This window comes from Eurytemora carolleeae, unplaced genomic scaffold (assembly GCF_000591075.1).
Source record: "Eurytemora carolleeae unplaced genomic scaffold, Eaff_2.0 scaffold390, whole genome shotgun sequence".
NCBI classification, from domain to species: Eukaryota; Metazoa; Arthropoda; class Copepoda; order Calanoida; family Temoridae; genus Eurytemora; species Eurytemora carolleeae.
This window is the reverse complement of record NW_019396376.1, coordinates 94,329-109,253: the sequence shown is the minus strand read 5'-3', so window position 1 is coordinate 109,253 and position 14,925 is coordinate 94,329. Positions and strand designations below refer to the sequence as shown.

General features: G+C 31.1%; 1 protein-coding gene across 1 annotated transcript in view; it reads left to right on the top strand.

Annotated features, from left to right (window-relative positions):
- Window positions 1-13,328, top strand: part of LOC111702011 (dynein heavy chain 3, axonemal) — a 127,605-nt gene extending 114,277 nt beyond the window's left edge. Inside the window, exons 86-97 of the mRNA XM_023473529.1 lie at window positions 15-89; window positions 330-480; window positions 1,592-1,733; window positions 3,344-3,462; window positions 3,609-3,704; window positions 5,291-5,374; window positions 8,603-8,694; window positions 9,302-9,376; window positions 9,742-9,812; window positions 10,318-10,451; window positions 11,664-11,713; window positions 12,182-13,328. Of these exons, the coding sequence (XP_023329297.1) occupies window positions 15-89; window positions 330-480; window positions 1,592-1,733; window positions 3,344-3,462; window positions 3,609-3,704; window positions 5,291-5,374; window positions 8,603-8,694; window positions 9,302-9,376; window positions 9,742-9,812; window positions 10,318-10,451; window positions 11,664-11,713; window positions 12,182-12,285 (1,193 nt within the window). The 3' untranslated portion in view covers window positions 12,286-13,328. The remainder of the gene's footprint in view (window positions 1-14; window positions 90-329; window positions 481-1,591; window positions 1,734-3,343; window positions 3,463-3,608; window positions 3,705-5,290; window positions 5,375-8,602; window positions 8,695-9,301; window positions 9,377-9,741; window positions 9,813-10,317; window positions 10,452-11,663; window positions 11,714-12,181) is intronic.
- The last annotated feature ends 1,597 nt before the right edge of the window (window positions 13,329-14,925 follow it).

Below are 14,925 nucleotides of genomic sequence, written 5' to 3'. Positions count from 1 at the left end.
TTTAAAATATTAAGGTTGGAATGAAAGGTATGAGTTTTCTACAGCTGATCTGGAAGTGAGTGCAAAACAGTTGAGATCTCTCCTAAAAGGTTCCAAAATTTTTACAACATAATAACAATACAATGTGACAATTTTTTTTTCATTTTTACGAGGCAACAGCAAATTTTAGAAAAAAAACTTTATTTACCCTACATAAATTATTATAAAAATTGAAGTTTTTGAAATGTAGCCTGCACTAAAATGTTGTATAAATTTTCAATAAACAATAAATTAGACAATTTTAATTAGAAGATAATTAGATATATTTAAAATTTTTTTTTTTAATTAAGCGGAGGTGGATCCCCCGTATCAGGCCCTGAAATACCTGACTGCTGAATGTAACTATGGTGGTAGAATTTTAGATCTTCAAGACAGGATTCTCATCAACTCACTTCTTAACTCATTCTATTCAACACAGATAGCCACCAACCACGGGTCAAGGTAGTAATCGGAAAACTTTAGTTGTCCCTTAATTTATGAAAAGAAATGTGTGATTCACAACGGTACCATTGAAACCTTCTTTCGTCTTTTTCTACCTTAAAAAGTTACACTTTCCTTCTTGTTGTAGCTGGAGTAGAAATGCGCTAGGCACTTATACAGAGAAACAAAGGAATTGAGTCTTTGCCACAAACTCTGCTTTTTTAATGTCGTAGACCTTAGATATTTCAAACATGAATTCTGTTGGATCAAATAATATAAGTTTGAAAGGTTTACGACATTGGGTTCCAAAGACTTAGGGATTATAAGTTCAGAGTTTGTGGCAAAGACTCAATTCCTTTAAGTTAAACACATGGGTATCACATTATTTCATTATATAAAGCTTTAAAAGTACTATTGTGAATCAGGCATGCTATTCCATAAATATAGGGTCACTTGTAATTGTATTTACATTCTACAGTTCCTTTAAATAGACGCAATGTTGTGTAATGTTTTTGTATTTTTCTTCTATATTCATAATTTCTCAACTCTCTCGACTAAAAGTTGCTATAGGATCTTTATTCATGACTTCAAACAGGAATGCTATGCAGATTGCAGAATGCAAATGTTAACTCTTATAAATCATACTTTTAAAGAATTTGAAAAATCCCAACCACCCCTGCAACCACCACCTTTTTCAATAATGAGATTTCTGGAAAAATAAAGTATTTTCACGAACATTTTTTTTGATCAAGGATTTATCTTTAGTTCCAGCTCCTTCATCTCCTCCTTCTTTTCCTTCTTATCCTACTCCTTCTTCTCATCCTTCTCTTCTTTCTTCTTTTTCTCCTCCTTCTCCTCCTTTTCCTTACCTCCTCCTTCTCTAGTATGCTTACGGCTTTGCTATTGATATCGTATCTCAGAAATAAGTTTAAAGTACCCGCAGGCGTAATTTCAAGTTAATAGAGTGGCATTTTTGGATTTTTAAGCACCAGAGATGGGATTTAAAGGCACAAATAAGATGTAATACTTAAAGTTAGTTGAACCTTCTCTCTGGTACACTCTTGCTCAATTGCTTCTGTCCCATAGGTTTTTCAACCTCAGAGGAAACAACACAAACATTTATTTTTTACAGATTGATGACTGATGAGTTTTGTGTTCCGACAGATTTAAGTGTTGAGGGCTGTTTGAACCAGATCCATACTATACCAGTTCCTGTTCAACCAGCAGTTTTAGGTAATATTAGACTATACCAGTTCCTGTTCAACCAGCAGTTTTAGGTAATATCAGACTATACCAGTTCCTGTTCAACCAGCAGTTTTAGGTCATGTTAGACTATACCAGTTCCTGTTCAACCATCAGTTTTTTAGGTAATATTAGACTATACCAGTTCCTGTTCAACCAGCAGTTATAGGTAATGTTAGACTATATCAGTTCCTTTTCAACCAGCAGTTTTAGGTAATATCAGACTATACCAGATCCTGTTCAACCATCAGTTTTAGGTAATACGAGACTATACCAGTCCTGGTCCACTAGCAATTTTAGGTGATACTAGACTATGTTAGACCTGTTAAACCAGAAGTTTTAGGTAATACCAGACAATACCAGACCTGTTAAACAAGCAGTTTTAGGTAATACCAAAATATGCTAGTTCCTCTTCAACCAGCAGTTTTAGGTAATATCTGACTATACCAGTTCCTGTTCAACCAGCAGTTTTATATACCAAACTATAAAATACTACACCGGACCATACCAGAATAGTACCAGACGATACCAGATTATACAAAAGACTATACAAGACTATACAAGACTATACCAGCATAATCCGGACTAAACCAGACTATATCAGACTATTTAAGACTTTACAACACTATACAAGACTATACAAGACTATTCCAGCCTATACCAAACTATATCAGAATATTCCTGCCTATACCAGACTATATCAAACTATTCAAAACTATAAAAGACTATACAAGACTATACAAGACTATACTAGGCTATACCAGACTACCTATTCCCGTAAACCTATGGGACATTAACGATATATTTCTCTCTAAGTATTAGCATTAAAGTCTGCTTCCCCCCCCCCTCATTTCTTCATCCAATGTGACTATCTATCTATTATAACCTAACCCTACTTAACCTTCATAGAATAGGGTGTATCGTGGAAACATCTCACCAATAAAAGAAAAATATTAAAATTGCAGAAATAATTATTATTAAAAATCAGCCTGAATTTGAAAGAGATAAAATTTGTTAAAAGTTATTTTCTAATAAGCAACAACCCAAAGCTTTTGTTTTCAATGAGTGAAACTGTTAATAGCTCTCAATTCTTTGATTTTATCCTGGAAATTTAATAAAACTAATTAACCTAACTAACTTAACCAACCTAACTAACCTAGAGAACAAGGGATAGAATTCTAATTCTTATCTTTTAGAAACACAAGCAATAGAAACCAAAAGTTCAGAAAAGCAAAAATGTGTATGTATATTATTTCGATCAAATTTTGAAATTTTGTTTAAATTGAATCACAGAATCACAGAAAACTTTTAAAATAATAATGATAAAATTCGCAATTTTCAGTTCTGGTCTAATTTTAATTAAAAGTACTTTAAATCCTCTGTAGTTCATTTCTTGCGAATTTTCTTATTACAGTTTTGCGAATTTTATGTGATTCTGCAATTGAATATTTATAAAATTTTGGAAGTGGAAAGAAATAATATATATACACATTTTTGCTTTTCTTAACATTTGATTTTGAGAGAAAAAAAGATAAACTATATTAAATATACAATAGAAAATCTTCTGAACTTATTTTAAATAAGAAATATGTATATATTTATAAATAAGCAGTATTATTAAATAANTAAATAAATAAATATCCTTGTTAAGGTTCCTGGTTTTCTTGATACTGAACTAGATGAACTCTATCCAACACAATATTATCAGAGTTTAAACTCAGTTCTCAAAATAGAAGTTGCTCGGTTTAATTCTTTACTCAGGTATATCTATTATTTATTTTATATATGAGAGTTTAGAACTTTTGACCATGCAATAGCGCTAAGCCAAAAAATTAAGATTATACAATATAGAAACTTAGATATGATAAACAGACAAGAATTATTATTTTATTATTTTTTCACTCTAGGCTTGTGACTATGTCTCTGGAAGATCTTAGGTCAGCTCTGAGAGGAGAAATTATCATGTCATTGGAGATAGAAGATACTCTTAACAGTGTTATCAGGTAGCACGCATTGATTGAAGATACTCTTAACAGTGTTATCAGGTAGCAAGCATAGATAGAAGATACTCTTAACAGTGTTATCAGGTAGCAAGCATAGATTTTCTATCAGCTGTTCTGCATACACAGCCTCATATAGATACACCACAGGAGAATATTATAGATAACGACATTGCTTCTGTTGTTGATAATCTTCTAACTAAAGTAAGTTTCAAGTTTTTTTTTTCTTTTTTAACAATTTAATAGTTCTTAAAGGAATGGATTCTTTACACAAACTTGAATTTACTTATCCCTATAATTTTGCAACCTATTGTTGTACGCCTTAGATATTCTAATTTTAGTTTATGTGATCCAACATAATTTATAATTTGAAATATCTAAGATATACGACATTTCGGTGAAAAGATGTGGGGATTAGAAAAGGAGAGTTTGTGGCCTTTACTCAACTCCTTCAGTATCACGGGCAGTCGTGGTACATTTGAATTTCCAAGCCGGGTCAACCTTTCCGGTCCGGTCCCAGTTTGTACTGTATTGCCCGGACATTGGGTAAATAAGGCAGACATTTAATAGGACGAGCCCATGACTAGCCGGTGCAACAAGGTTGATACTGTCAGACTTTGGGTTGAATTTACTTTTAGTTAAATGGTCAGAGGTATGTGGTATCCACTGGTCCGCTTGGAAGTTTTATCTTTAGGGTTAAAATTTGAAGCAAATCGATAGAGGGGTTCTGAAATACACAAAGATAAACAAACAGAGATTAATATATAAATTATGTCATGTTTTATAAAAATGTATTTTTGGTAGTGTTTATGTCAATTTCATTAAGAAAGTTTTTGATTAGTTAGTTATATAAGACGAAAAAACTACTAAATATTTTTCATATTGAAATTGCAAAAAAAAAATCAACAAATATTTTAAAANATACTCTTAACAGTGTTATCAGGTAGCAAGCATAGATAGAAGATACTCTTAACAGTGTTATCAGGTAGCAAGCATAGATAGAAGTTACTCTCAATAGTGTTAAATGACATGAATTTAGCATGATTTCATGATTTTAGATTCTCTAATAGAAGAATAGAATGACAGCTAACTTTTTCCATCACTTTTTCATATACATTTTTATCAAAAATATATCTAAGGACAGGGCCTATTGAGTTTTTCTTTTGATCATAAAAATTTAATTTAATTTATAACTACTCAGTCAGATATTATAATCGAATTAAATTTGATGCATTCGTTCATAGTAAATATTTCATAACATTTTTTTTAATCAACATTTCACTCAAAACTTGTTTTCACGGCTGGCGCTGGATTTTCGAACATTCCTGGAAAATATGAAAATGTCGTCTTCATACTCGTGAATATTTTCAAAAGCAACACTCAGTAAATATAGAATAAAAATATTTTAAAATATCAACTGATATATAAGAGTACATCGAATTGAATTCGAAAATTGTAGGTTGTAATATCTTAATGGATAGTTTTAAATCTAATGAATAGATTAAGTCTCAAAGCCGTCTTCCTATTTCACAGTTTGAAGGGTCCTGCTGTATTTAAAATTTTAATTAAAAAATGATTAAAATACCCAGGAGCAGTGTTCCCTGTTCTTGGTCAAAGATATCCTACAAGAGTGAGTTCCCTCTGTCAGAATATCTAAATAATCTGGTTTCCAGGTAAATCAATATTTACTGTTTTACAGGGTGTCCAAATAAACATGATATTTTAGATAACATTAAGATAGTTTTTTATTCTAATCTTGAAATAGTCAAGTTTCCTGTGCTTTCTTAAATTAGGGCTAACTTCTTTCTATTTCAAAGACTAACGGAGTTGAGCAAATTTAGATTTTTCCAAAAATTTAAATCAGACTTTAATTTTTTTGTACATTTTGAAGATACGAAAGTTTCAGAGCAGTTTTATAAATTCCAAGACTAAGAGATTTTGCTTGTTATTGTTTTAATTGGCATACTAGTATTATTACTGTGTTCACGTACGTATGTCACGTAGGTCAAAGAAAATATAGAAGTAATCACTGAATTTCTATTTTCTAAGAGACACCCTGCATATATTCAATGATAAATGATATATCAATAATTGTAAACGACGATTGAATCGAATGCTTTCCTGACAAGCTTAATTGCATCAGGAATCTGAAGAAATAGTGTTTACATATTCATCAGTGTAAAGGAATTGAGTCTTTGCCACAATCTCAAATTTTCATATTTTCATATCCATATATTTGCAATTTCATGATTTAAACCTTTAATATTTCAAGCTTAGATTATTTGCTCTTATCGAATTTATAGTTTGAAATATCTGAGGCTGACGACACTGAGTTGCAAAACTATAGGGATTAGAAAATCAGAGTTTGAGGCAAAAACTAAATTCCTTAAAAATTGAGTAAGATAGAGAGTATTTTTATATAGTCTCAATTTATAGTGCAGAAACCCTTTATTAAGTGAAATAAGTCTTTGAACAAGGCATATCTGCTGTGTAGTGTGTGTATAATAAGGCTAGTTTTTATCCTACTTAAGTGAGCGGGGGAAGGCAGGCGGCCATGGCCACAACATTTTTCCCTTCTATATGATAGCTTTTTTGTCTCCCGGTAGCCATGAGCCACAACGGTACAGTCTTCCATGCCAGAGCATTTGAGACTTCCAGAAGCTATTTTTTAAATAATAAATTTAGTGCATTGAAATTGTGATTTCCAAACATCCAGGCATGTCATGCAATAGATATAAATAATGTTTTAAATTGAAATAATGACCATTCCTTTTAATGTAAACCGCTAAACTTATTTCCCACCAAAATTAATTCAATCTCTCCTCTAAAATGGATAATTTTGAAAACATTATGAACAATAAAATTTATGCACCATAGTATACTCTTAAAGTTCAAAGGGCCCATAACCTAAAATTTGCACTATTTAACGAGAAAATTTTAAATTAGATTTTTTTGAGGACATTTGTAACGCTCAGGTAATGACAATTAATATTGTGATTTTTCTCATCTTTTCTTATTCTTTAGATAACCCCAATCAGTTTGTGCCCAAAATGCGTAAAATGATGTAAAATTATCTTTGTATAATGTAAAGCAGTTTATAAACTGAACACAGAATTAATTGATCTTTAATAAATTTCTCAAATTTCTTAAAGGTATAATCTTTCGGGTATAAAATGACAGGATTACAAGAATTGCTACTTCAATGCACTAAATTTATCATTTCAAAACTTAATAACTGCCGGAAGACTCAAATGTTGTGGCATGAAAGGGGGTATAGGCTTTTAATGCGATAAATAAGCGCTTTTGATCGCTACTAATCTTACTTCTATCTGTTGCGTCTATAAGGTGAAAATTAATAAAGACGTCACATACCGAAGAGCGTATTGCCCATACAAATTGAGGAAGTTGGAACATACGACTTGGATCGTAAAACAATCAAATTAATATCAAACAAATCATTCAGATATTAAAACCTATAGTCATCGATTATCTTTCGCCACATTTGTATATAGTTGATTTTTCATAATATGTTTTAATTGTTATGATCTGAGAGTTACTTATAAAAACTTTATTCCTGTTTCGAGGGTTTTTGGTAATGAAGACGACATTTTCATATTTTCAAGGAATGTTCGAAAACAAGTTTTAAGCTAAATATTATTTAAAAAATAAAAAAAAATCAAAACTATAGTATGAAATATCAAATAAATACAAATGTTGCGAAAGATAATCGATGACCATAGGTTGTAATATCTGAATGATTTCTTTGAAATTAAATTGATTTTTTACGGTCTGAGTCGTATGTTGAAATTTTCTCAATTTGTATGGGCGCTAAATTATTCGGTATGAGACGTCTTTAACAATTTTCTCCTTATAGACGCAACAGATAGAAGTAAGATTGGTAGCGATCAAAAGCGCTTTTTTATCGCATTAAGCCTATACCCCTTTCATTTTTCACAAACACTCCCTTTAATGTAAATAGCAAATATATTAAATCTTCTAAATAGTTGACAAAAATATTTTAGGGTATATAGAGCTGACAAAATTTATAAATGAAACTGCATGTTTGACTAACGGCAATAACGGCATATATGTAAATAGTTTTATTATCAACTAATTTAACATATTTCTTATTTTGTACAGTCAATCCCAGATATATGAATACAATGCAAGAGTTGTTTATAATGTCGTATTCTCAACATTTTAAAGAACAAGTGGCGCGGAAAAACTAGTTTAACTCTAAACGGGGGGGGGCGTTTAGCGCCCCCTGTAGCTTTTTTTTTGTCCTAGTACTCTCATTTTTGACTCTATCACTGTGAAGTTGTGACTTTTAATGAAAAGTAATTTAAAGGATTTTTTGTTAAAATATTTTTATTTTATTTACAGGGCGGAAAAAAGTCCGTTCCGTGATAAAAAAAATCTGAAATATCCCTATAACTTTTTTGTGACTAAAGCTACAGATCTAAAAACTAGATTTTTCAAAAGCACTTGAAAAATGCAATGTAGAAACACGTGTCACACTTAATATTTGTTGAAAAAAAAAAAAAAAATTTTCTCACCTTTTTAGACATTTTTTTCCACTTTCCCTCGCACCCAAACTTTAAAAGTTATCGGTCTAATTTTTTTTCCTTTGAGCTGGCCATGAAATTGTGCTATGAACACGCATTTCAACCCTATACCTATTCTCTAAGGCCTTTTCCTGGGGAGGCGCAATGCCCCCTAGGCTATACATAGATTCAGACCCCCCAGCCTTGATAGGGTTAAAATATCAATTGTTGTGCTGCATATTTCAGGGCTATTTACGTACCTTGAATTCAAAATAAAACCAGATTCTTAAGAATTATCTAAACAATAATGACTCTCTGCAAGGATATTTGGATATATCTCAATAAATAGTATTTTAGATTAGATTGGATAAAGAACTGGATAAAAAATGGAACTCCACAAGTTTTCTGGTTTTCAGGATTCTACTTCCCTCAATCCTTTCTATCTGCAGGAACTGTTCACTGTACACTGTACACTACACACTGTACATTGTACACTGTACACTATACACTACACACTGTACAATGTACACTATACACTACACACTGTACACTGTACACTATACACTATACACTACACACTGTACACTGTACACTGTACGCTGTACACTGTACACTATACAATTTATGCTGTACTTTATACACTGTACTCTATAAATTGTACTTTTTATACTTTACACTAATGGTGCTGTACACTATACACTACACTGATTTACACATGTCTCCAATAAGCTCTGCATTTCTCTAGATCTATGCAGGGTTACCCAAAAAGGATGAGACTTCAGAGATTGCACCGCATTTGTTTTTGTCCGTTTTCTTGCGTTCAGGGTTTCTTGTAGGCTAAAACTGGCTCATTTCTGTGCTTTATCCTTTAGTTAACCATCAAAATACTCAATTGATTACTGAAACCAAAATCAAGCTTTAAATCGTAATATTTTTGGAGTTTTGGGTCGTCTTCACAGTCTCATCCTTGTGGGTAACCCTGTATGTAGAAATTTGAATTTTGTTTATTTCTGGATTTATATTCCATATTATCAGTTTACAGTGTACACGTTACAGTTCTCCAAAACTACGCTAGAGGGAAGAATGTTCCTGTCGAAAAAACTAGATTTCAATTCAAGATTCTGAAAAAAGGTAAAAAAATCTAAAAATTGCTTTGGTATGAATAGGTTTTTTAAAATTTATTTTTAAGATCAATGTTGTAATAAGAGAGGGTTTAGAGTCGAAGAGGGAAGAGGGGTTGTATAAAAATCGTTAAGTCCCATGTTTATTGGGACACCTTGCATACTCTGGATGTGAACAATTGATATAGGAGTTTTGAATGCAGGAAAGGGGGGAGGGGGGTGTAGGTAAATTATAGTATCGGAAAAGATAAATTCTCCAAAAAAAATATGCAATTATTTTATCGATAATTATTCTTTTCGTTTTGGTTTAATGGTGTCAGATTTAGTATTATAGTTGACTTTTGATAAATTTATTATATTTGGTTTATTTATTAGGAGAAGATATATTGGAGGGGGAGACAGGCATCAGTGGTCTCTTCCTAGAAGGAGCTAGATGGGACCATGAGGTATATATAAACATGGTTTGTTTGTTTTAAAATTTTGAAATCCACAAACTCTATCATTGAAAACAGGAACACTCGCAAACTAATTTTGTAAGAAAATTTTCGCGAATTTTAGATCAGAAGTTTTCGAAATTCGCGATTTTTTGATGAATTTCGTTGGACACTTTTGTTAGACGTTTAACGAAATTTCGTCATCCATAAAATTTCGTTGGAAAACTAAGATACATCAGCCATAAAAAAGCTGGGAAGAGCCATCATACGCTTTTTATTTCGATTAACTTGAATTACACAATTTATTTTTAAAAACACTGAAAAAGTGCACCCTATGACTTTTTATATCTACAATCTATCCCAGCCTAACCTAGCAAATGAAAAGCAAATTCGAAGGAGGGTTTTTTGTTTTTGAATGGGGTAGGTCCAGTACAATTTCGACAGATCCATGGGGGGGGGGGGGTTATAGAACGGAAACCGAAACCTCCTATCCATCTAATTAAATACAATGTTATAGAAACATGAGTTGGTTGAGAGCAATGCTATGGTTCGGTATACTCAGTTACCAACTGTTATTCTCATCCCTACACAATTAGAAGACGACATTAAGAGTACACAAGTAGAAGACGACATTAAGATAACAGAATACAGGTTTAAAACAATTATAGTTATATATTCATTAAGTATACGATTCAGCACAATAAAACACGGAGTTTACATTGATATACAATATTTGATTAAATCTTGATACAAGGATTTCCACAATCGCAAAGGATGAGATTGTAAAAACAAACTAATGCCGATCCCATGGTTGAATTAATACTTCTGCCTTAAATTATAGTGTATTATATGATTTAGCAAAGAAAGAAACATATTCATGTAGGAAATTGTGATTGTAAGGAAATAGACAGTATAAAGTCTCTTCGGTGTTGGTAACCTTTTAAATTCATTCTTGATAGAAGACGACATTAATTTTAAATAAAAAGCGAGTTTTCAATTTGATTTTATACTGTATATGCATTATGCATTTGCTTTTCTTAAGCCACTACTGCAGTGGTCGACCATAGGACGTATTCGATTGTGTACGTCGGTAATACCCATCCATCAAATATATAAGAATACAGAAGCCAAACAATTGTTCGTCTTTAAGTACGTCAATATAGGATCAACTTTATTCTGGGCACAATGGACTTTGTATTAAAAGTCTAAAATGATTACAATTTTATATAAATATTTACCCTGTTTCAAATTCTAAGAAAAGACGACATTTAATGTACCTTACGTCTAGTACAATACCTTCTTCTTCTTTTCAAAGACGGAGCATACTACACTAAATGTTTAAAACTATTTTTTTTAGTATATTTACAATTTCTTCTTATATTCTTTTAGCAGAAGACGACATTACGAGTACTAGCTACATGAATAGATGGGGAGGGGGGGGGGGGGTTGCAAGCTTTGCTAGATACAAAACTACAGTCGAATTTGTTTATAGGTTTTAAGCAACATACTATTAACTATTGAGAACATATTGATGCTTATGATGAATCTAAAAATAATATGGTAATGAACTTCACGTCCCATATTATTTAGTTCTGCTCAATTTGTTCAGTTTCATTTCCCAATATCTAAAATATGTTTATACGTATACCATCTATCCTATCCATCCCATTTATTCATAGTACATGGTGTACATATACCATCTATTCATGGTACATGATGTACATAAACCACATATCCTATCCATCCCATCATTTAATGGTACTTGGTGCACATATCCTATGCATTCCATCTATTCATGGTACATGGTGTAAATGATTAAAATATACCATCTATGTTATACATGATTAATATCCTGTTTTCCAGGTGTCCTGTGTACATGACTGCAGGGAGACAAGGAGAGGATAATACTGCTGGTAAATTATAAAGATTTTCAGGATTATTAAATACCCCCCNCCCCCCTCTAACATTTATAGTTTTTCGATACATATGTTCGATTCCTATAGTCTAGTAATGAGTACTTTTAACAAAGCTGATATTTACAAAATCTTAAAAAGGTAAAAGACTGTTTATTGTTAATACCTTTCCTTTTCTTTTCAATTAAAACTGAAACAACCAACCATAGTGTTTACAATTTATAAATTAGATTAAAAGAAAATTTTTCAATTTAACATGAAAACATTGAAAATTGTGTTTTTATTTTTACATGTTGCTTGATATTTCTTACTCAGTATTTCTTTCTGTAATCATGTTAATCTCAAATTCTGTTTTCATTTAGTTTCTTGTTTTTTTTAAATCTAAAAACACGGTGTTTAACGAATTTTTAGAGTTTACTAGAAAACGCAAATTATTTGACATGCTTATAAATTAATGTTTTTTTCTAGGTCACTCCTCTAATTACATATTCAGCATTAACCTTGCAACATCTCTACCTATCTCGCACTGGATTAACCGGGGAGTTGCAGCTATTTGTCAAGTTCAAACTTAACAATATTACCACTAGATGGAGCTCCAGCTATTTGTCAAGTTCATACTTAAAAGTATTACCACTAGATGGAGTTGCAGCTATTTGTCAAGTTCAATATTAACAATATTACCACTAGATGGAGTTGCAGCTATTTTTCAAGTTCAAACTTAAAAATAGTGCCGCTAAATAGAGTTGCAGCTATTTGTCAAGTTCAAACTTAAAAATATTACCGCTTGATGGATTTGCAGCTATTTGTCAAGTTCAGACTTAACAATATTACCGCTAGATGGAGTTGCAGCTATTTGTCAAGTTCAAAATTGACAATATTACCACTAAATGGAGTTGCAGCTATTTGTCAAGTTCAAACTTAACAATATTACCGCTAGATGGAAATGCAGCTATTTGTCAAGTTCAAACTTAACAATATTACCGCTAGATGGAGTTGCAGCTATTTGTCAAGTTCAAAATTGACAATATTACCGCTAGATGGAGTTGCAACTATTCGTCAAGTTCAAACTTAACAATATTACCGCTAAATGGAGTTGCAGCTATTTGTCAAGTTCAAACTTAACAATATTACCGCTAAATGGAGTTGCAGCTATTTGTCAAGTTCAAACTTAAAAATTTTACCGCTAGATGGATTTGCAGCTATTTGTCAAGTTCAAAATTAACAATATTACCACTAGATGGAGTTGCAGCTATTTATCAAGTTCAAACTTTTCATTAAGAATGTAATTGTTTAACAATATTATTGTAGTTTTTATAGCTTGTCAATATTATTGTTAAACAGTTTTAATTGCTTAACAATATTATCATTAGAAAGTACATTTTCTTAAAAGGTTGCCCTTCGATAAATTTCATTGTTTTACAATATTATTGTTCATCAATTTTCATTGCTTAACAATTTATTGTTAAACAGTTTTTTTTGCCTCGTTAAATGCAGGTTTTTAATCCTTTGCAAAAATATTGTAAAATGAATTCACTAAGTTGTAAGTGAATAAATTAATGTAGTGTGTAATTTTAATGCTTAAGTCAATTTATAAAATATGAACACACTTTTAGAAAGAGATACATGAATAGAATACATTGTTTTTGTACGGGGATAATCGGCTGGTTCTAAATTTCCATTTGTATTTTAATGTTTAATGTTTTAATGTTTTATATCTATTTATCTGCTTATACATCTATTTTTTTAACTATATATCTATCTATCTATCTATCTACCTACCTATCTATCTATCTATCTTCATTTATCTATTCATCTCTCTGTCTATCTGCTTATCTATACATCTATTCATTGATAAAGCTATTTATCTATCTACTTATCTATCTATCTATCTATCTATCTATCTATGGAAGGAACAGTGATGTTTCCAGATCAAAGTTCAGATTTGACAAAACATACACTTCTTCATTTTTACAGAGGACAAAGGACACACACGTCATACACAATATAATCTTACATATGTATTCAGAGAATCAGAAGTTGGGTTGCTCCGTAGGGCTGGGCAAAATTCCGTTTACGAAACAGTTTGTCGTTGTTAAACAAGATCTAATCTGATCTATTTAAAATACGTAGAACAGCCTCGATAAATGATCGAAATTATGCTTTAATGCATTTGCTGTAAATAGGGACGGATCGTTTCCACTATTTTGAAAAATGGTCGAAATTATCGTTCAAAAAACGGTATGTTTTCGTTTTTAAGTTTGGTCTTTTTTAAAACGATCTTTTTAAAAACGAACCCTTGTTGACGACCGGTAACGACAACCCTTTGTTAACGAAGTTAATGACGATGCTTCGTTAACGACCTTTTAAATATACAGTATACAGTTTTGGTCGGAAAATCAAAGGTCGGATTATATTCATTTTGCCTCAATTAAAAAAAACATTTAAGACAACATTCATAAGCTTATCTCCCTAAAAAATCAGAATGAATTGTCAAAAAACTCAGATTCATTAGCGAATAAAAAATACAATTTTTTCGTTTTATAAAATTCAAAACGAGTGGTGCGTTTTCAAAAACGATCGTTTTTTTCAAAACAACCCTAGCTGTAAAGATATTGAGTCTGCAACAAATCCCAATTTTCTAATAACAATATCTTTACAAACAGATGATATTTGATATTTCAAACTTAAAGAAAAAGGTGCATAAGAATTCACAATCACCAATCAAATAAATTCAAATATTTGCGCCTTATTTCATATCTTATGTTATATATTCTTCAATATATTTATATATTTGTGTAATCCTTCTAAAAATAATTAATAAAAAATAAAATATCAAAAATTAAACATAAAGGTTGCACAACTAAACGCCCGTTAAAAGGATATTTGAAAACACCATAACACTTTTAAAAGTCGATTTTACACAATTTGAAAATACAAATCTAAAATCACCAATCAAATAAAATCAAAATGTAAAATACATTTTTTGGACATTTGAAAATATTTACATTTTATTTAATTCTTTATGTTGTATATACTTTAATATAGTTCATCTATCAGCAAGCCTTTTCATACAGTTTGTATTAATATCCCTATTAAAGTAAATTCGCAGATTTTCCTGTTAATATTTGTGGGTTAAAAAATTAAGGTAAAATTTTCTTTTTCTGATACAAAATTTGGGCCTGATCGGTTTAAACATTTGCACTTGCTATACC